Source organism: Primulina huaijiensis, chromosome 11 (assembly GCF_012295235.1).
Source record: "Primulina huaijiensis isolate GDHJ02 chromosome 11, ASM1229523v2, whole genome shotgun sequence".
Taxonomy (NCBI): domain Eukaryota; kingdom Viridiplantae; phylum Streptophyta; class Magnoliopsida; order Lamiales; family Gesneriaceae; genus Primulina; species Primulina huaijiensis.
Genome location: NC_133316.1, coordinates 16,163,615 through 16,184,477, shown reverse-complemented (window position 1 = coordinate 16,184,477; position 20,863 = coordinate 16,163,615). Strand labels below are relative to the sequence as shown.

Sequence of the window (20,863 nt, the reverse complement as noted above, 5' to 3'; positions counted from 1 at the left end):
AAAGTTAAATGGAATGATGATTGTCTTAATGCACCTACTTGCTTTATCGCCTTAAATGAAAATAAAAATTGGCTTTGGCATAAGCGAATCAATCATCGTAATTTAAAATCCATCGCCACTATTAGCAAACTTAAACTAGTATCTGGATTACCTAATTTTGATTTTTCCAAAGATAGAATTTGCAATGCTTGTCAATTAGGTAAACAAGTCCGATCATTATTCAAGAACAAAGGAAGAAACTCATCAGAATGATGTCTGGAACTTTTTCATATGGATTTGTTCGGACCAATACCGGTGATGAGCCTAGGGGGAAAGAAATATACTCTTGTAGTAATTGATGACTTCTCCAGATTTACATGGGTGACATTCCTACACTCCAAAGATCAAACCGCGACCCAACTAATCAAACTGCTCAAAAGACTTCAAAATGAGAAAAGTGAAGCAGTTGACAGAATTAGGAGTGACAGAGGGATTGAATTTCTAAATCAAATCCTGTCATCCTATCTCAAAAACCATGGTATAAAACATGAACTGTCAGGTGCAAAATCACCTCAACAAAACGGAGTAGCTGAAAAGAGAAACCGCACATTGAAGGAAGCAGCTAGAACCATGCTGGCTGAATCCAGTATTTCACAAAGGTTTTGGGCAGAAGCCATTAATACAGCCTGTTATACTCAAAATCGGTCCATGATCAATAAGAATCATGAAAAGACTCCATATGAAATCTGGACCGGCAAGCAGCCTGAAGTTGGATATTTTCGCATATTCTGTTGCAAGTGTTTCATTCATATTAATGGCAAGACACATCTCACCACGTTTGATGTAAAAGCTGACAATGGTATTTTTCTAGGATATTCAGCAGTGAGCAAAGCATACAGAGTGTATAACCAAAGAACACTCACTGTTGAATAATCCATACATATTATATTTGATGAATCATCTATATGTCATGATAATAGTAGTAGCAGTATAAATGACTTAAAAAATAATCTTGACGCTACTAACATTGAAGCCAGCAGTGATGATGAGATAGATATGAGAAAAACAGGTGAAATCATCTCAAAGGAAAATCCAACCGTTCAAGAACAAACGAAAAATCCAACCGTTCAAGAACAAACTCAACAGATGAATGAACCGGAGGACAACCAACAACCGCAAAATACACAACTAGAAGAAGGGGCATTGGAGCAAGGAAATGACACCATTCAACCAACTGAGCCAAATCCATATGGATCATGTCTCCAGTGGAAAAAGGATCATCCACTCGAGCTGGTCATCGATAACCCTACTGCTCCTCTTAAAACTAGAAATCAAATGATAAATGAATTTATGCATGCTGCGTTTGTCTCTCAGATAGAATCTAAGAAAATCGATGATGCACTACTTGACACAAATTGGATAGAGGCCATGCAAGAGGAACTTAATCAGTTTGAAAGGAGTAAAGTTTGGCATGTATTCCCTCGACCTAATAATACTCATGTGATTGGAACTAGATGGGTATTTAGTAACAAAATGGATGAAAACGGTTTAATTATAAGAAACAAGGCTAGACTAGTAGCTCAAGGCTATAGACAAGAGGAAGGTATAGACTTTGATGAATCATTTGCCCCAGTAGCAAGGTTAGAAGCTATTAGAATATTTTTGGCATTTGCAGCATTTGAGGACTTCAAAGTATATCAAATGGATGTTAAATCTGCCTTTTGAATGGGTTGTAAAATGAGGAATTTCATGTAGAACAACCACCCGGCTTTGTTAATCACACTTTCCCTGATTATGTTTACAAAATTGACAAAGCACTATATGGACTAAAACAGGCCTCAAGAGCATGGTATGACACATTAACCAAATTCTTTCTTGAGCATGGTTTCTCTATTGGAACAGTCGACAAAACCTTGTTTAAATTCTCAAAAAATGATCACTCACTCTTTGTTCAAATATATGTGGGCGATATCATTTTCGGATCAACTAACCCTAAGCTATGTGAGAGATTCTCTAAGATAATGCAGGAGCAATTTGAAATGAGCATGATGGGAGAATTAAATTACTTTTTAGGACTGCAAGTCAAGCAATACAAAAATGATATATTTATCGATCAAGCCAAATACACTCGAGATATGCTAAAGAAATTCGGCATGGAAATTTGCTCTCAAGCCACCACCCCAATGAGTTCATCAATCAAACTGGATAAAGATGAAGGGGAAATCTCTGTGGATACAAAAATATACAGAGGGTTAATTGGTTCTTTGCTATATTTAACTGCAAGTCGACCGGATATTATGTTTGATGTGTGTCTATGCGCACGGTTTCAAGCTAAACCTATGTAATATCATTTTATGGCTTCTAAACGCATACTTAAATATCTTAAAGGTACTGCTAATGTGGGTTTTTGGTATCCAAAAGATTCAAGTCTTAATCTTGTAGGGTATTCAGACGCAGATTATGCTGGATGCAAAATCGACAGAAAAAGTACGAGTGGTTCATGTCAGTTCTTAGGCGAAAGACTAATATCATGGCTTAGTAAGAAACAGACGTCAATTGCTACATCAACCGCTGAAGCAAAATACCTTGCGGCTGGAAGTTGTTGTGCTCAGATGCTATGGATACAACAACAATTAAAATATTATGGCATCCAAGCTACTGAATCACCCATTTTCTGCGACAACACCAGCGCAATAGCCATCACATACAACCCTGTTATGCACTCTCGGACAAAACATCTTGACATCAGACACCACTTCATCCGAGAACACGTCATGAAGAAAGAAATACGGCTTGAATATGTTCATACAGATCAACAAACGGCCGATATTTTCACAAAACCATTACCAAATATGCTTGGATTAATCGATTTATCTTGAGATGATTACTTCTTGCGCGTGTTCACTTTGTTATGCAGAAAATAAAAGGAAAAATAAAGAGACAGTCTGTAATACAAAATAGGAAATTTTATTAAAACAGGCGGGCGCGTATTACCATAATTTCTTCATCAACCACCCTCCTCCAGGTGGTCAACCAGGCGGTCAGCCCTCCGGTGGAGGTACGTGAAAAATCATCTGAGAAGGCAATCCTTCTCAGAGTCCTCTGCTCTTTTAGAAGCAAGAGGAGGTAGACACCATCATCAGAAAAGACGTCTACATTATCAGTGACGTAAAGACATCGCCGATATTTCTTCAGAGTTGCCACCTCCTTGGGGCTAGCAACTAGTCCTCCCTCAAGGGAAGACTGAAGCTCCTGGATCTCAGTCCAGGTTAATAGCGTCTTCTCCAAGACGCTATCCTTGCGGGAAGTCACCACTGATTCCATGAATGCTTTAGCCAAGTCTGTCTCGCTTGAACTGCTTGCTTTCGCCATACTGATATCTGGTTTGTATTTCTAAGTGATTGTAAAACTTACCCCTCCACCTATATTTATAGATGAGAACCATATGAAGGGTCTCTCTCTCTTGATGACTGGCATTAGGGTTTGAATAAGCTTTCTATCAAAGCTACCGCCGGTTCATCTCCCAAGATTATTTTTAATCCACATGTTTAGGGGGAACATTGGTTAAGTCATTAATTAAATAAACTTCTCAACCGTTTCCTCCTAATCACATTATTCATCAAGTTCATTTTCTTTGGGCACGATACTTCCACGTCATTTCGTAAAAATTACTCAAACTCTTCGACTGCCTCTGATTGACGTGACGGCTTTTTTTTTGAAATTTGAAATAAATGATTTTACCGCCGCCCAATCTTTTTCAAAACTTTCAAAAATTCCTCCACTAACAGTCCTCCACGAGGACTGTCTTGTGATTATCTGAACCGTAAATACATACTCTAAATTTGCAGCATTGATAGTCTTACCTTGCTATTATACTCGATAGCGTTTAAGCTTATCTTGCAGGTGCTAAATTCGATCTTTCTCTGTCAATCAAGAAAATGGCTAGCTCCATTGCTCAAAACACAGTTGCTGTTAACTTTGTGTCAGTATTTGCCATGCCCAACAAGTCTATGCAAGCCATGTTTCACACGATAGAACACTCTGGGCTTCGTTCTTTTCTGGGTTGTAGCTACAGATACTCCGACACATTATTGAAGGAATTCTTTGATTCTGCATACATGAAGAACGGAGAAATTGTTTGTGCTGTTCAAAACAAAAACCTCCAATTCACTCAGAAGATGTTTGCTGATCTGTTCAGCTTACCCACGGTTGGAATTACTGATTTCTCCACACTGTCAGACGGAAATATTGACATTTGGCGTAGTACCTTCTCCAACACAGATTCTCCAATTTCTTATCCAACATGTGAAAAACACGATTTGAAGATTGAATTCAGACTGTTGGCTGATATTATGGCAAAGAGGGCTTCTTGCCAAGGCTGGTGCCTATGATAAAATCACCTTAGAAAATTTTTTTGTTATGGCCACCATTTCATCCAAACTGCGGATCAACTGGTCTGATGTTCTATTCAAGATATTGGTAGCTATGATCAAGAAAGAAAACCAATCGCAAGGCTTTGCGGTTCAAATCTGCAACATGCTAATTGATGCAGGGGTTCAACCTGTTGATATGATAGAAGTTGGAAAGACCAAGCTATTCAACTGGGTAACGGTTGAAAAATTCATCAAGAAAAATCGACCGGCTGATGAGGAGATAGTATCCATCAAAACCGAGACTGCGGTATAATTTGTGAAACAGAAGAAGACATCAAATACCGTTTCAACACCCAAAGAAACCAAAAGGAAGCTGGTCCTAAAATCTAGTTCCGATGATGAATCCAAGGATGACATTCCCGTCTCTCAAGTCTTTAAGAAGAAACGAACTGAAACATCAAAACCAGCGAAGATCAGACTGGTTAAACATCTTTCTGCACCACTAATTCCTGCCCCAATCCTCGCAATCTCAGCCACAAAGCTAAAAAAGATTCAAATTACTGAAACAGAGACTGAGTCCTCTTACTCAGGAGTTCCTATTATTCTCTCCATAGATAAGGGTAAACAAATAATGATTGAAAATCCGCCAAAAAGCAATTCGGTACATACGGGCATAGTCTCACCAGCGAACGTGTCAATGAGGCCGTACAGAAGAAGATGGAGATGTTTGATAAATGGGTTCAATATCGAACCGTTATAACCTTTGATTCATTGATTCAAACCGGAAAAATAAAAGCAGCCGCCAAGTTTGAACGGTCCATTTTGGAATGGACAGAAACATCTGATATTCAAACCGCTCTACGTCGTCGAGACTTTTTGGAACTTTAGATGAAAGAAAGTACTCTCCGAGTCATCATTCAATTAAAAAGGAAAAATTTTGATCCCTTTTGTCCTACTGCCAAGGATGATTCAGCTGTTATCTCTCAACTTGAGATGGATGCCTTATCGCTTGCTACACATGTTGCTCAAATGCGACAGGATCTTCATCTTCCAGCAGTTACAGAACAGGTTAAGTTCGACTTTGTGATGGAAAAACATGAAGACACGTGCTCTAAACAGCTCAAAGACACCTCCACAATTTAGGATCATTCATCTACCTCACCCGGTACAAGCACTAAGCCTTCATCACCAATACTTACCGTAACAACTCAATTGGTTGATGAGGAGAACACTCTGCCTCCCTCTGAAAAGATCACGACGGAGGACATTCCCAGTGCTGAACAACAATGTCATCAGATTACTCCAAATCTCCTATCTGATCCACAGGCAATCTCTGACCCTACTGCGTCTGCTCGACAGCCTCCGGATCATCCATCAGAAGCTCAAACTCTTTCCGTTGATGAAGCAGTAAAATTTTTATCTGATTTTGATGAAGCTGCCACATTTAAAGAACAACCGGTTTCCCCAAAAGCCCCTTTCATTGATGATAATGCAACCGATATTCCAGAACCATTAATGACCTCTCCTAAAGACTTACAGGAAGCTGAGCTGAACATTTCATCAACGCCTACTCATTCTCCTCCACCAAGTCCTCCATCAGCAAAACCAGAAGAACCAAAGGTCACCGGCTCTAAACCATCTGCTTCCAATGAAGATATTGATCAATTCTTTGAGAGCATTACGGCTGAACTTCATGAGCCAGAGCCATCAAAATCGGCTGTCAAACCATCTTCCCATCAACTGATCTCTTTCCAGAACAGGTTGCTATCTTATCAAGGTGAATCTGAAGAACAAGAGTATCTAGAAGAAAGTTGCCAACAGCAGATTCTGACAAGACTCATTACTATGGATCAATCCATTCTGGCTCTAAATCGAAAATAATTTGATTTAAAAGAGGCCCTTCAATCAATGAAGTCTGCTCTCCGCAATGATCTTTCCACCCTGGAAACAAGTGTCTCCCTCCAGCAAACAAAACACAATTCTGCACATGTTAACCTATGCCTTGGCCTATCGGAGCAAATGACTCATCTTCAAACAAATCTAGAACAACGCATAGATGCCCAAGGTTACCAGCTTGCAGAGATTATGACTTTCCTTGTTCATGGTGATGTCAAAAAGGGGGAAAGAGAGCGAAAAAGGGTAATTAAAGAAGCAGAATTATCTGTTATGAAGGAATTACATGAGTTGGAAGAAAAGGCCAAAGCGGTGGAACAAAGTAAAGGTCCAAAGAAACATTAAGTTGGTTATGTTAAGTATTGTAATTTCATTTTGTCCCTTTATATCTCCTTAGGGTTTTGTCATAACAAAAAAGGGGAAATTGTTAAGAAATTATTATTCCCCAAGAATTTTGGTGTATGAAAAAATCAAGACAGCACCAAAATAGCTGCACTTTATAAACAGGTATCAGTTCAACCGCCCAGCTCAAAGGAAAATCTTTCTAACCGACTGAAGCTCAAAGAAGTCTAACAGCATTAATAGAAGCTCCTCAGAACCGGATCATTAAAGAGAACCATTAATTGCTCAAAGACATTCTCTGACCGGCTTAATACATTCAAAGTATTACACCGCCTTGAAGTCAACGTATACTTATATTAGCTCCAAGAATGATCTGCATTTATGTCTCTATCCCAGAAAAGGAAGACCAAGTATAGACTTCAAGTTCTGATGCTAAAAACAGTTACCATAAAAGGAACTCCACAAGAAAAGTGCTTCAAAACTATGCTGAGCAAAAGGAACATTAATTGCGTCTATTGGAGATCAATTAATGCTCATAAAGACGACATCAACACATTTTTTCAGAAAATCAGGTTAACGTTGCTTTGTCCATAACGACCATTAAGAAGATCATGTATATTAACGGAGGAGTGTGCTAGCTAAACTACCACTTGATTCACAGCTGAAAAAATCACATTGCTAGCTTGAACAAAGATCTCAGAGCGCTATCAAAAGTCTACACACTTCATCGCTCTTTCAACACGCTTTGAACAGAATTACATTCGATCATCTAAGGATCAATTTCGTGCTACTCAAACCAAACTTCTTATTCATATCAGTAACCTTTTGGTTATTTGATTTAGTCTTTGTGTCTCTTTGTGTCTGGTGAACTAAGTGTTCTCAATATCCAGAAGTGTAAAGTGATCACTAAGATTTCAAAAATATGCAGTGTGATAAGCCTGATTGGAGTGGGCTGTTGCAAAAAATTTGTAAAGCCAAAGTCTTTTAGTGGAAACTTTCCTAAGGAGGAAGAATGGGTGACGTAGGAGTATTCATTCTCTGAACATCCATAAAAAATCTTGTGTCACTTTACTTCTCGCAAGCACTTATTTTTCCAGTCTCTAATTGTTGATTAAGCCTGTTAACGTGTTTAAGTTTCTATTGGAGATTGTGAACCGTTTTCCGCACTTAATAGTGGTTCACATTTCCAATCGTTTGAGAAGAATTTTCAACCTCCTAAAAAAGGTTGAAATAAACATTTTAAAGAAGAAAATTTGAAAGAGTTCATTCACCCCCATCTAAACTATTTCCCGATCCCAACACATTTAATTAAAAATACAAAAGAATTTAATAACTTGTATGCACGTGGTACACATGGTCCTTCAAATTTTTGGGGTGTTACAATCTACCCCCATTAAATTGAATTTCGTCCTCGAAATTCGCTTATCCTCGATAATCAAAAGTTTAGAATTAGTTCTAGAATCCCAATAATCCACGCTTCCGCTGCGTTACTCTAATAAAAATATAAGTCTTAGGGTGTCTTCATGTCTCCTTGATCCCAATTAAATTTACATTCTAAATTCTCATTTGTGAATCGCAACTTAAAACGACCCATGATGACTTAGTATTATGTTATTATAACCTCGAATTTCATCTTTTCTTACAATTCCCTATATAAAAAGAATGGATGACCACTCTTATCGTATATTACTTTCCTTATATTACACCCAAAATGTTCATCATCGTATCATATTTCAACATTAAAATCTCATACGCTTAGATTTTCAAGCCTAATATTGCTTCATCCTTAAAAAATCTTAAATAACATTCCTTATAACATTATAACCAAGATATCCCAATGTTCTAAATATTCTTAAAAGCCTAAATCATCAAAAATTCTTATCATTTAACGTATTCAATTATCACTTAGTGTTAAACTAGTCCTCAAATTCCTTAACAATTGCGAAATAAATTATTAATTTCCTCAAAAATTATCAAATTGGTCCTTTATTTCGAAAATCCTACGATTAACCCATAAGTTCTTGGCATTCTTGTTCATCTCATCTACCGAAACTAGACTCCAAAACCAAGATGCATCAATAAAGGGGCTAGAGAATCAGATTGAGCAGTTAGCGAAGATGATAGCAAGTAGAGAGTCGGGCACCTTGCCAAGTAACACAGAGATCAATCCAAAAGAGCAAGTGAAGGTCATTGAGTTGAAGAATGGGAAGATTTTAGAGTCTAGAGAAAAAGAAAATAGTCAAGTATCGGATTAACAGACTGAGACATCCAAAGGTAAGTCTTCTAACTCTACACCAGCACCCACTGCACAATCTAAAATTTTTATACCTCTTCCTTTTCTGCAGCATTGAAAAAAGCAAAACTTGATGCACAATTCGGTAAGTTTCTTGAGGTATTTAAAAAATTGCATATCAATATTCCTTTTGCCGATGCTTTGATGCAAATGCCTAGTTATGCTAAATTTTTGAAAGACATATTAGCTAATAAGAGGAAGTTGGAGGATCACATGATGATAAACTTAGCTGAGAACTGTTCTGCATTGGTACGAAACAAGATCCCACCGAAACTAAAAGATCCATAGAGTTTTTCTATTCCTTGCATGATTGGTGATGTTGTTTTTCACAAAGCTTTGTGTGATCTTGGCGCAAGTATTAATCTTATGCCTTTATCTGTATTCATGAAACTCGGATTAGGAGAGCCTAAGCCAACCAGGATGTCCTTACAGCTAGCAGACAGATCTGTCAAGTATCCACGGGAATTATTGAGGATGTGCTAGTGAAAGTGGACAAATTTATTTTTCCTGCAGATTTCATGGTGCTCGACATGGAGGAGGATATGGAGATGCCCTTGATTCTTGGGAGACCATTCCTTGCGACTGGCAAGGCCCTGATTGATGTTAAAGAAGGGAAGTTGAGATTGAGTGTGGACGAGGAAGAAATTACTTTTGACGTCTTTAATGCTCTTAAGCACACACTGCACACTGATGACTGTTTTAGAATTGATGATGTGGATTCACTTGTGTGTAATTTTGTGCAGGATGCCATGAAAGACCCATTGGAAGCCACCCTCACAACTGAATTGAAAGAAGATGACTTGGACGAAGAAAAATATGAAATCGTGGCATACTTTAATGCCAACCATCCATGGAGAAGCCCAATGAGGATGAGACTGGAGGATTTAGGAGAGCAGAGAGATTTGACCCCTCAAAAGTCAAGCATCGAGGAACCACCGACACTTGAGCTCAAACCATTGCATCCACACCTAAAGTACGTATACCTAGGTGAGAATAACACTTTACCTGTCATTATTTCTACTGCTTTGATAGATGTGATGGAGGACAAACTGTTTGAAGTCTTGAAAGCGCACAAGAGTGCATTCGCATGGAAGGTGGCGGATATCAAAGGGATCAATCCATCAGTCTGCATGCACAAGATATTGATGGAAGACAAGTACTCACCTCTTGTGCAACCTCAAAGAAGATTGAATCCAAAGATGCAAGAGGTAGTAAAAGCAGAAACTAGCAAACTCCTTGATGCAGGTATTATCTATCCTATATCTGATAGTGCATGGGTAAGTCCTGTTCAGTGTCTACCTAAGAAAGGTGGTATTATAGTGATCACTAATTAAAAGAATGAACTTATTCCCACGAGGACGGTCACGGGGTGAAGAGTTTGTGTTGACTATAGTAAATTAAATGATGCCACCCGTAAAGACCACTTTCCCCTTCCCTTTATTGATCAAATGTTATAGAGGTTAGCGGGTCATGTGTAAGGCCCGAGATTTAATTACTGTGATCAGATATGACTTAATTGACAGAATTAAGATTGTAGGAGCTCTCGTGGAAGAGACGGGCGTCGGTGCAAGATCAACAAGATTTTAGGTACAGAACTCTTGGCGCCCGAGCGGTAGAAGATGATCACCCGAGCGCCAATGTATCTTAAAAAGGATTTCGGACAGAACTCTCTGCGCCCGAGCGGTAGTTTTGGACCGCCCGAGCGCCATGGTTCGACAAGTAAATGTTTTGGGCAGAAGATGCGGCGCCCGAGCGATAATTTATAACCGCCCGAGCGCCACCTAAGTTTGATGAAATTGTGCAACGTTCAAGTGCATGCAACCGGAGGTATATATATAGATATATATGTACAAAGCAATGGTTCCTTCAGAAAAGAAGCACCGAGAAGTTTTGAAGATATCCTTACGCATTTTCTTTTGATTAAATTTGTGATTTGCAAGAAATCCGCCCGTCCGATTTTGAATCCGACTTCAGTATTGTGTTCCTACAAACGCAGGCTACAACTGGACGTAAGTTTTGTTACATTTAGACATGATTTGAAATTATGACATTGCCAGAGTCAGATGTGATTGATATATAGTGTTCTTGACATAGTAGACATCGTATAATCGAAGTCAGATTGAGAAACGAACTGATTATGGAATTGTTATGATTTTCGGAATTGATTTGATAAAGATTCGATATCAGAATTGAATTGTTATCGATTATGAGATATTGGAATTGATATCTGACTGATATGATATGGCTGGGTATATTGAGATTATGCCGTTATGCCTTTGAAACAGAATTTGATTGAGTTCTGATTATATCCAGTATTGAATTGAATAGGTATTGATATTATACTCCTTGATGTTGTTATTTCCAGAGTGATATTGACAGGCTTTGAATCAGAGACTTCGACATAGTCAGAGTAATAGAGTGAAAGGTATAAACTAATGTTGAGTTGGGATTGCACAACTCGAGTGAGGTTTGACTCGAGTTTCCCTAAATCACATACTTTAGTTTATTGCATTGATATTTGCAATTTATGAGAATTGATGTGTGTGATCTATTGATTCATAGACAATGTATGTATAGAGCTATAGGCTGATTCGCCTAGTCTTTGGCTATTCGCCTATTCTTCGGCTGATTCGCTGAGTCCTTGGGCTGATTCGCTTATTCTATTGGCTGATTCGCTTATTCTGTTGGCTGATTCGCCCAGATACTGGATATACGCATTATATCGATGTCGTTTAGGGTTGATTCATTCCTATCGACTGAGATTCGATATATTTGTCAATATCCAGACCCCGGTATCCCTAGATTAGGAATGAGTCGAGTCTGAGACGACGCGTCGATTGAGTCGAGTCTGAGATGACTAGTTGATTTACAGTTTTATATCATTCATGTTTGTTGATTTGCTACAGGTTAATGATAGCTGTTATATTCTTTTATATATGTTTCTATATGATTGCATGTTTACATTGTTTATACTGGGATGTATTTCTCACCGGAGTTTTCGGCTGTTGTCTTGTCTGTATGTGTGCATGACAACAGGTGGGACAGGATCGGGATCAAGAAGAGAACGAGTCAGGACTGGTTAGCGTGGAGATCCGGGCTCAGAAGTAGATTAGGATTCAGCACTGATATGTCGTTGAACCTAGTAAATGTATTAGTACAGGACTTGTCCTTTTAGATTTATATGTACATTACGTTTCTGCATTGCATTTTAAAAAAAAAAATTTATGTCCCACATTACTTAATTGTGAATTTGATATTAATAACGATTAAGGAAATGAATTAGCGTTCGGATCCCCAAATCATGAGTTTTATTGTTTTTTTTTTTTGGCATTAAGGATATAAACAAATCATGATTGCGCCTGAGGACCAAGAGAAAACCACTTTCACTTGTCTTTATGGCACTTTTGCTTTTAGACGGATGCCTTTTGGTTTGTGTAATGCCCCTGCCACTTTTCAACGATACATGACCGCTATATTTCATGACATGATAGAAATTTTCCTTGAAATTTTTATGGATGACTTCTCGATTTTTGGCTCTTCTTTTGATGACTGTTTGCAGAACTTGAAGGTGGTATTGATGAGATGTGAGGAGACAAATTTGGTGCTGAATTGGGAAAAGTTCCATTTTATGGTACAAGAAGGCATAGTATTGGGGCACAAGATATCAGGGCATAGAATAGTGGTGGATAAGGCAAAAGTGGAAGTTATCAAGAACTTACCACCTCCGACATCCATAAAGGGAGTTAGAAGTTTTCTAGGCCACGCCGATTTTTATCGGCGTTTTATCAAAGATTTTTCTAAAATTGCCAAACCTCTATCTTCCTTACTTATGAAAGATGTGCCTTTTGATTTTAATTGTAACTGTTTACAGGCATACGAGGATTTGAAGGAGCGCTTTGTGACGGCTCTTGTCTTGGTGGCACCAGATTGGGATCTACCCTTCGAGGTCATGTGCGATGCCAGTGATACTGCAGTGGGGGCTGTGCTTGGCCAACGGCAAAACAAGGTATTTCATACAATTTACTACGCAAGTAAGACCTTAGATGAGACTCAATTGAATTATGCAACAACTGAAAAAGAATTACTTGCAGTAGTATTTGCGCTTGACAAACGTCATTCATATCTTGTTTTGTCAAAAGTCGTTATTTACACGGACCACTCTACACTGAAATATTTACTAGCTAAGAAAGATGCAAAGCCACGACTAATTAGGTGGATTTTATTGTTGCAATAATTTGATCTAGAAATATGGGATAAGAAAGGTTTCAAGAATGTGGTAGCGGATCACTTGTCTAGGTTGGAGCTAATTAGTAATGACTGTGTATATCATGCTATAAATGATTGGTTTCCTGATGAGCAGCTATTTGAGGTGAAACACTGTCCTTGGTATGCAAATTTTGCTAACTTTATTGTCACAGGCACACCACCACCCAACCTATCGTTTCACCAACGTAAGAAATTATTTTCTGACGTGAAACATTATTTTTGGGAGGAACCATTTTTGTTTAAGATCTGTGCAGATTCCATGATAAGAACGTGTATTGCAGAGGAGGAGTTCGGTCAAATTCTTAACCATTGCCATGACTGTGAGGTAGGTGGTCATTTTGGGCCAACAAAGACGACATCTAAGGTACTTGAATGCGGCTTTTATTGGCCAACCCTCTTTAAAGATGCTCGTTCTTATGTGCTAGCCTGTGATAAATGCCAACAGACAGGTAACATCTCTAACCGTCATGAAATACCATTAAATAATATCATTGAGTGTGAGGTTTTTTATGTGTGGGGGATAGACTTCATGGGATCATTTCTCAGTTCGTTCACGAAAAAATATATCTTGGTGGCGGTTGATTATGTGTCTAAGTGGATAGAGGCAGAAGCATATGCCACTAATGATGCTCAAGTGGTCCTGAAATTTTTAAAGAAAAATATTTTTAACAAGTTTGGGACACCACGAGCAATCATTAGTGATGGTGGCACCCATTTTTGCAACAAACTTTTTGAAAAACTTTTGAGCAAATATGGTGTCACATATAAGATCTCTACTCCCTATCACCCTCAGACGAGTGGTCAAGTGGAAGTGTCTAACCGAGAGATCAAGCGGATTTTGGAAAAAGTTGTAGGTGTCAGTCGGAAAGACTGGTCAGTGAGGTTAGATGATTCTCTTTGGGAGTATAGGACTGCTTTCAAAACACCTATAAGCACTACACCATATAGGTAAAGCATGTCATTTACCTGTAGAGTTAGAGCGTCGTGCATATTTGGCAACAAAAGCATTAAACTTTAACTTTACTGATGCAGGTGAACAATGTCTGCTTCAATTGGATCAGTTGGAGGAATTCCGTAATCTGGCATATGATCTCGCACTGTCATATAAGGAAAAGACAAAGAGGGCTCATGACAGGCGAATCGTCGAAAAGGAATTCAAAGAAGGCGAAAATGTCCTACTCTACAACTCCCGGTTGCGACTGTTTTCCGGAAAATTGAAGTCGCGATGGTCTGGTCCATTCGTGATTTCTAAAGTTTACCCATCAGGAGCTGTAGAATTGCAAGTTGGAAAGGATGGGACATTTACGATCAATGCCCAGCGACTGAAGCACTACATGGGTGGCACAGTTGAGCCACAACTTGGAATCAACTGGTTCCAAGACAATCCGAACTGAAACTAACCGACAGTCAAGCTCTCGACTATAAATTGAGAACTACCTCTCTTTCCCTTATCTTTCATTTAATTCGATTTTTAGCTTATTTTCTTATTGTTTTACTTAAAAAAAAAAAAAAGAAATTTGTGGGGCAGCGAACGAGGTCCGCCCGGGCGGAAACTTATGTCCGCCCGAGCGCGACCCTTTTTCAAGAAATTTTAAAAAGCCGCAACTTATCCGCCAGGGCGTAAACTAATGTCCGCCCGGGCGGGTCGCGGAGATTTTAAAAGTGCAGACTTCTTTTCTTCTCCCCATTCGAACCCTACTCCTCCTCCTTCTCCATGTCCGTCGCTCCCTCTCTCAATCTCACTCAAATCCCTTGCCTTGTGTCAATTTCAGGTACAATTAAGTGTCGCCACCTTCACCAAGCACCAAGGGCATCAATTTTCCGACCACAACGTTAATTCTCCAGTCACCGCTACAATTTCTCCCGCCACCGCTGCCACTCTCCGGCCGCCGCTGAAGTTCTCGGCCACCACATTCTTCGGACAACACGCCTCCTACTCCGGGCTTCTTGTTCTTCACAAATAATCCACGATGGCGCCTAAGAAAGCTTGGGTAAGTCACGATGCTTCTTCATCTTCATCTCGTAACCCCCAGTTGTTTGTGACTAATGCTGCTGAAGAACGCTACGAACATGCAAAAATACATCGAGCTCCGATTTGAGAGCGAGGGTTCCAACTTGTTGTCCAAATTTTTATTATAAATCAAATTGAGAATATAAGATGGGGAAAATTTTGTAGCCAATCGCAAGCTGCGGTGGCACCGGTGGTAAGGGAATTTTATGCTAATGCGGTTGAGAGGAGCGATAGTAAAGCATTTGTGAGAGGGAAGCTGGTAGATTTTAGTTCCGTTGAGATTAATAGGGTGCTTGAGACACCCGCTGTGGATGATTCGGTGTATGTGGCATGGGCAGAAGAGAAATATTTGTTAGTCCCGGCTGGATCGTACACTTGTTTCACCTGGATCGTACACTTGTTTCACAGAAAAATATTTGTTAGTCTCGGCTCCGATGTGGTATGCATTTTTGGCCACATGTTTGATGCCATTTGGGCACACCAGTGAAGTACAGAGGGAGAGGGGAGTGCTGCTGTATGCACTGATGACCCATATGCCAATCAATGTGGGCAGGATTATTCATTCACAAATCCAGCTGAGCATTCAAAATCCGAATGTGACACTATTCTTTCCCCACATTATCATCGAGCTGTGTGCTGGTATTGAGGTCGTTTTTCAGGATGATGATGAATGGTTGCCACCGACCAAGGCCCTTGATGACGCTAGCAGGCTACAGAAAATGGCAGTACGGCGGAAGGCCTTCCCTCAATTTGGCCCTATCTGGGAAGCTTGACGTTCGATCCACTACCACAGGCGCCCCTACCACCGGCCCCGCGACCTCGACGTTGCCTTCTTCAGGACCGGATGGACGAGTTTGCTGCATTCGCAGACCATCAGTTACAGTGGCAGGCTGTGAGTCAGACATATCAGACTGCTACTGATGTCATGCTGCGTCTGGCCCTTAGCCATAGTGGTGTTGACCCGGCCCTTATGCCACCACCTATGCCAGCTTTCCCGCCACCATTTCAGTTTCACTATGCCGATGCACCTAGGCCGGAAGCTGGCGTCATTCCCCCAGAGGAGCACGAAGAGGATGATCAGTGAGAGGGGAGTCACTTCTGTCCCTTCTTTTTTATTTCTTGCATTTCATTTAGATCATTTTAGTTATTTATGTTTTTGTTGCATGTTTCGGTTATGTTGCATCCTTGTTTGTTGTGCACTCTCTGTCTTTTTTTTTCTATCGTCTGTTGCATTGGGGACACTGCTTGACTTTAGTATTGGGGGGTGGATGTGTGTTATTTCGTGTGTTCATTTTTTGTGCTTTGTTGGTTTTATCTGTTGGCATTAGTTTTAGTCATTTTTTTTGCATTTGTGTGTGTCAGCCAACAGTGTTTGGAGTAGTACTTGTTAGCCAAGGATGATTAAGAGGTGATGAGACATGCCCTGTCTGTCGTGTAATCGCACTCCTTAAGCACATACTGTGGTAAAGACATGTAATTTTATTTAAAACGTTGAATTCTCTTTGCACAAATATTAGAACTAGAAGCATACATGATAAGATGGTGAAAATTTAAAACTAAAGTGGGGAACGAAGATGGTTGAAGGTGTAAATTGAACTTGACTATATTCTCTTGCATCAAGGTATCTATCAGAAAAAAAAAAGAGAGAGAGATAGAACGATGGAGATGTAAGGTGTGGGGGAGCCGAATAAAGGAATGAAATCCTATTCCTGGCTAAAGTTGGAGATGCAAGGTGCTGGGGAGCCAAATAAAGGAATGAAATCCTATTCCTGGATAAAAATGTAAAACACATGGATTTGAATCTGAAATGAAAGGTTCTAACATAGTCCTTTTATTACAGTATTCCAATTCAATCTTATTACAGTATTCCAATTCAATCAAAAAAAAGAGAAGAAAAAAACTACTGCTGGTGGTTACTGAGTATAGAGGAATAAAATAGAGTGAGATTTACACTAACAGGCTGATTTAAATCTCTGACAATGGTTGAGAATTGATCCCTCTGTCATTTATGATGCTAGGACTAACGACACACACATACACGTTACGGTTTTATTTGAAACAATGTCTAGACCAAGGGAAGTGCAAAGAGTTGTGCTTTTACATTGATCGACAAGGGAATATGTTGAGTTTCGCTGAGATTAGTTGATGACTATGAATTCACTGTCGAGCTACTTTGACTCATGTTCCATTTTGTCTTGTCACCTGTTTTGCTCGAGGGCGAGCAAAAGGTTAGTATTGGGGGGTTGATATAGGTGGATTTTACTTGTTTTTCATATCGTGTTATGTCCCATTGTGTTGTATTTATCATTTAGATTGCATGCATTTTGTGTTATTTTAGCATAATTTATGTTTTCTTGTTGCTCATGCGTTTAGTTGGTTAAAATGCAGGAAATTCGTGCAAAAACTGAAGAAATTCGAGAGACCGCCCGGGCGCCTGCAAGGTGTGAGAAAAAGATGTTTTGCGAGAGTCATCCGCCCGGGAGCGTCAAAGAAAAAGTTAAATACAAGATGTGCGCAAGCCATCCGCCCGGGCAGAAACTCATGTCTGCCCGGGCGCGTTTGATTTTTGGAAAGATTTGCCCCCGATCTTTTTCCAAAATTTCGAGAGGAGGTTGATATTTTGGACGATTTGGAACTTATTCAAGGACTATTCAGGAGCAAAGAGAGCCTAAGGAGGAGAGAAAATCTTGGAGAAAGCGCTTGGATTGAAGATTCGAAGATTTCCGGGCACCATTCTTCATGTTTTTCGTCAAATCTAGTATTTCTAATTTAGTTTTTATCCTTTAAACATTGTGTTGTTTATTTTCGTTATGAATTCAAGTAGCTAAACTAAAATATTTGTTGGGATTTAAGGAGATCTTACCCCAAACTTTGATTTAATTAATTTATATTTCGATTGTTGCTTTATTCTTGCATGTGCTACTGTTTTTCATGGTGTTGTTAGAGCGTAGATAACTTTAAAAACATTTTTATATTGCGAGTGAGTTCGAGAGAATAGCTTGTGATAGGAACGAGTAGAATAGTCTGTGGATCTACAATTTGCATAGATATATGAAATTGGATACGCGTCGATAGTCATAGTCCGGTAGGGCAAAAACTAGGGGATTTCATAGATCGATATGCGATTCACTCTTGATAAATAATTAAAGACATTTAATTACTTCACTGAGTACAATTAGTTTGGCATAGCTCGAGAGAGTGTGCTCAATTGAATAGGAAATCCTGTCGGAAGCATACAATCACTATCGAACGAATTAATTAATTAAAAAGGGGTAGGTGAACTGAAATTTCCAACAAATTTATTTCTCATTGAATTTTAATCAATCATTCTAGATATTACATCTCATTATTTAATTCCTGAATCTTTTTGTTTGCATGTTTATTTGAACATAGTAGTAATAATCAATCAATCAAATTTTCGTTGCTAAAGATTTGATAACTAGAAATAATAATTGTCAAATACAGTCTTCAGTGGAACGATACTCGTACTCACGTAGACTATACTATTACTTGACATCGTGCACTTGCAATTAATTTTTGAGCATACAAAACCATATTTTTATTAAGGATTCCACAGTGCAAGTTTTGCTCGATCAGCTCATGACTGGGATAGAACCAAACAAGTCCATATGCAACAGTGGTTGATGAGACTCACCATTTGTTTTTAAAAGATGACCTAATTTACTTCCCAAACTAACAAGCTAAACAAACTTTGTCCTTGAAAAATTCAATTTTGGGCAAACTAATGACCAATTCATTCTTGCTCATATTTTCAATGGTTTTAGAATTTAATGATTTAACATCTTGTGCCACAACCAGTTCTTTGGTAAGTTAGGAGCAATGACATACACTGGTTCACTAGGTTGAGTAGTTCAATTGGTTTTACATGTATTTTCACATCTTTCACCTGTCATTATAATGCATCCAGAAATATCTTTGACAATACAAATATGTTTATGAAACTTAACTGAATAGTCATTATCACACAGTTGTCTTATGCTAATCAAATTGTATTTAAGATTTCAACAAGTAGTATATATTCAATAATGATGTAATCATGGATAAGCTTACTCCGACCCACATTTCTACCTTGAGAAGCATCTCCAAAATTATTCTTAGGTCTAGTAAATAAGTCAGTTTAGATAGCAGTTTAGCTTCACTAGTCATGTTTCTTGAAAATCTACTGTCCAAATACCAAGTTGACTTCTTGATTAGTTCAGCTTTTGTGCCCTGTTCACAAATGAGGAATAACTCTTGGTACCCATATCTACTTGGGTCCACACAAAATTAGTTATTTTGGAACTCAAACTTGGATCAGTTTAACTGATCGACCACTTGTGTTCCAAAGAGGTTGTGCATATGCATGTGTGTGATGTGTTTTGTGTACCTTAGATACAAATGTTGTTTGACCCTTCCAACTTCATTGAGATGCCTATATTTTTCCTAAACAAACATCCTTGCTGTTAAGTTATCAGTTAGACTTGTCTTTCATCGAGTTATGCATAGCTAGACTGGATTGGCTAAGCTTTCAGTTGGCCTTAGCATTGGAACTCTCAGGCACGTAATAAACACAAAATTTTCTGTATTTACTCAAAAATTCAACATGATGTGCAACTTAAGGAATGGTTCAGTATGTTCATATTCCGAACTAGATCTCACAAAGTGAATGTACTTCTCTTTTCACATGTTTAGCTTCGGTTGAGTACTAGACTCGGAAATGCTTTCATTGCTGTTAAAACAAATATCAGTTTTGTCTCCAAATGATTTTGCGACTCTTGCATTTCAGTCTAGGAAATTGAAGACTTGTTCTAAGATTAAACTAGTTCAGTTAGCTTCATATTCTCATACTTTAACTTTTGATTTTCATAATGTGCCATGCCATTCTCAATTTTAAGCTTGGAAATCTCTGCTTTTAGACTCAACATCTCACTAGAGTGTTCCAAGTCAGGTTCGGTTTTGTTGTCTAGCCGATCAGTTTGCATAGCTTTAACTTCCTGGAATGAGATACAAAGTCTTTGGTACTCATTTAGTATCTCATGAAATGCAGTGACAAGATCATATATTGTGAAATCAGTTTATCTAAAATCAAATAAAAGTTCGTTGGTAGATTCTAACTCAGCATCATTGGCCATCAAGCATTTCACCTTCACTTCATCACTCGAACACTTGAGCATTCTGGCTCAGATGATCCACTGTCAGAGTCAGCCCACTTTGACTAGCTTTCTTCAGCCACCAACACCTTATGATTCTTCTTGAAAGACCTTTTTTCTTTGGATCTGCTTCTGTCAAAAGACTTCTTCCCTCCCAACTGATCTCTTGTCATCTTTCTTTTGTTTGGTACAGTCAGCTATAAAATGTCCAGTTTTGCTACATTTGAAACAAGCATTGGATTCATCAGTTGATTCCATCTTCTGATAAGATATTCGGTGAGAGTCTTGAAAAGTGACTTAATTCCTCCTTCGAAACTTGCCAAACTTCTTCACAAATAATGACATGACATCATTGCTTGGCTGACATCTCACTTAAAACTGATGGTTCTAGTTTCGTTGCAGTTAAGGCCTTAATCAACCGAGTGGTCGATTGATCATCCTCTCTTGTTTCCAAACCAAATTCATAAGCTTTTATATATGCAAACAGATCACTAGTTTGAGCTTGTTTAAATCTTTTGAATCCCTAATTGTCATAGTCTTCACATCCACTCCTTGG

The 20,863-nt window shown here is 38.8% G+C and overlaps 1 protein-coding gene across 1 annotated transcript; it reads left to right on the top strand.

The window, feature by feature from the left end:
• Positions 1-9,410: 9,410 nt before the first annotated feature.
• On the top strand, positions 9,411-15,930 carry LOC140988426 (uncharacterized). The gene is made up of 8 exons (XM_073457439.1): positions 9,411-10,157; positions 12,440-12,622; positions 12,752-12,886; positions 13,241-13,331; positions 13,428-13,595; positions 14,179-14,518; positions 15,323-15,508; positions 15,711-15,930. The coding sequence occupies exons 1-8, from the start codon at positions 9,411-9,413 to the stop codon at positions 15,928-15,930; spliced, it is 2,070 nt and encodes a 689-aa protein (XP_073313540.1).
• Positions 15,931-20,863: the final 4,933 nt, after the last annotated feature.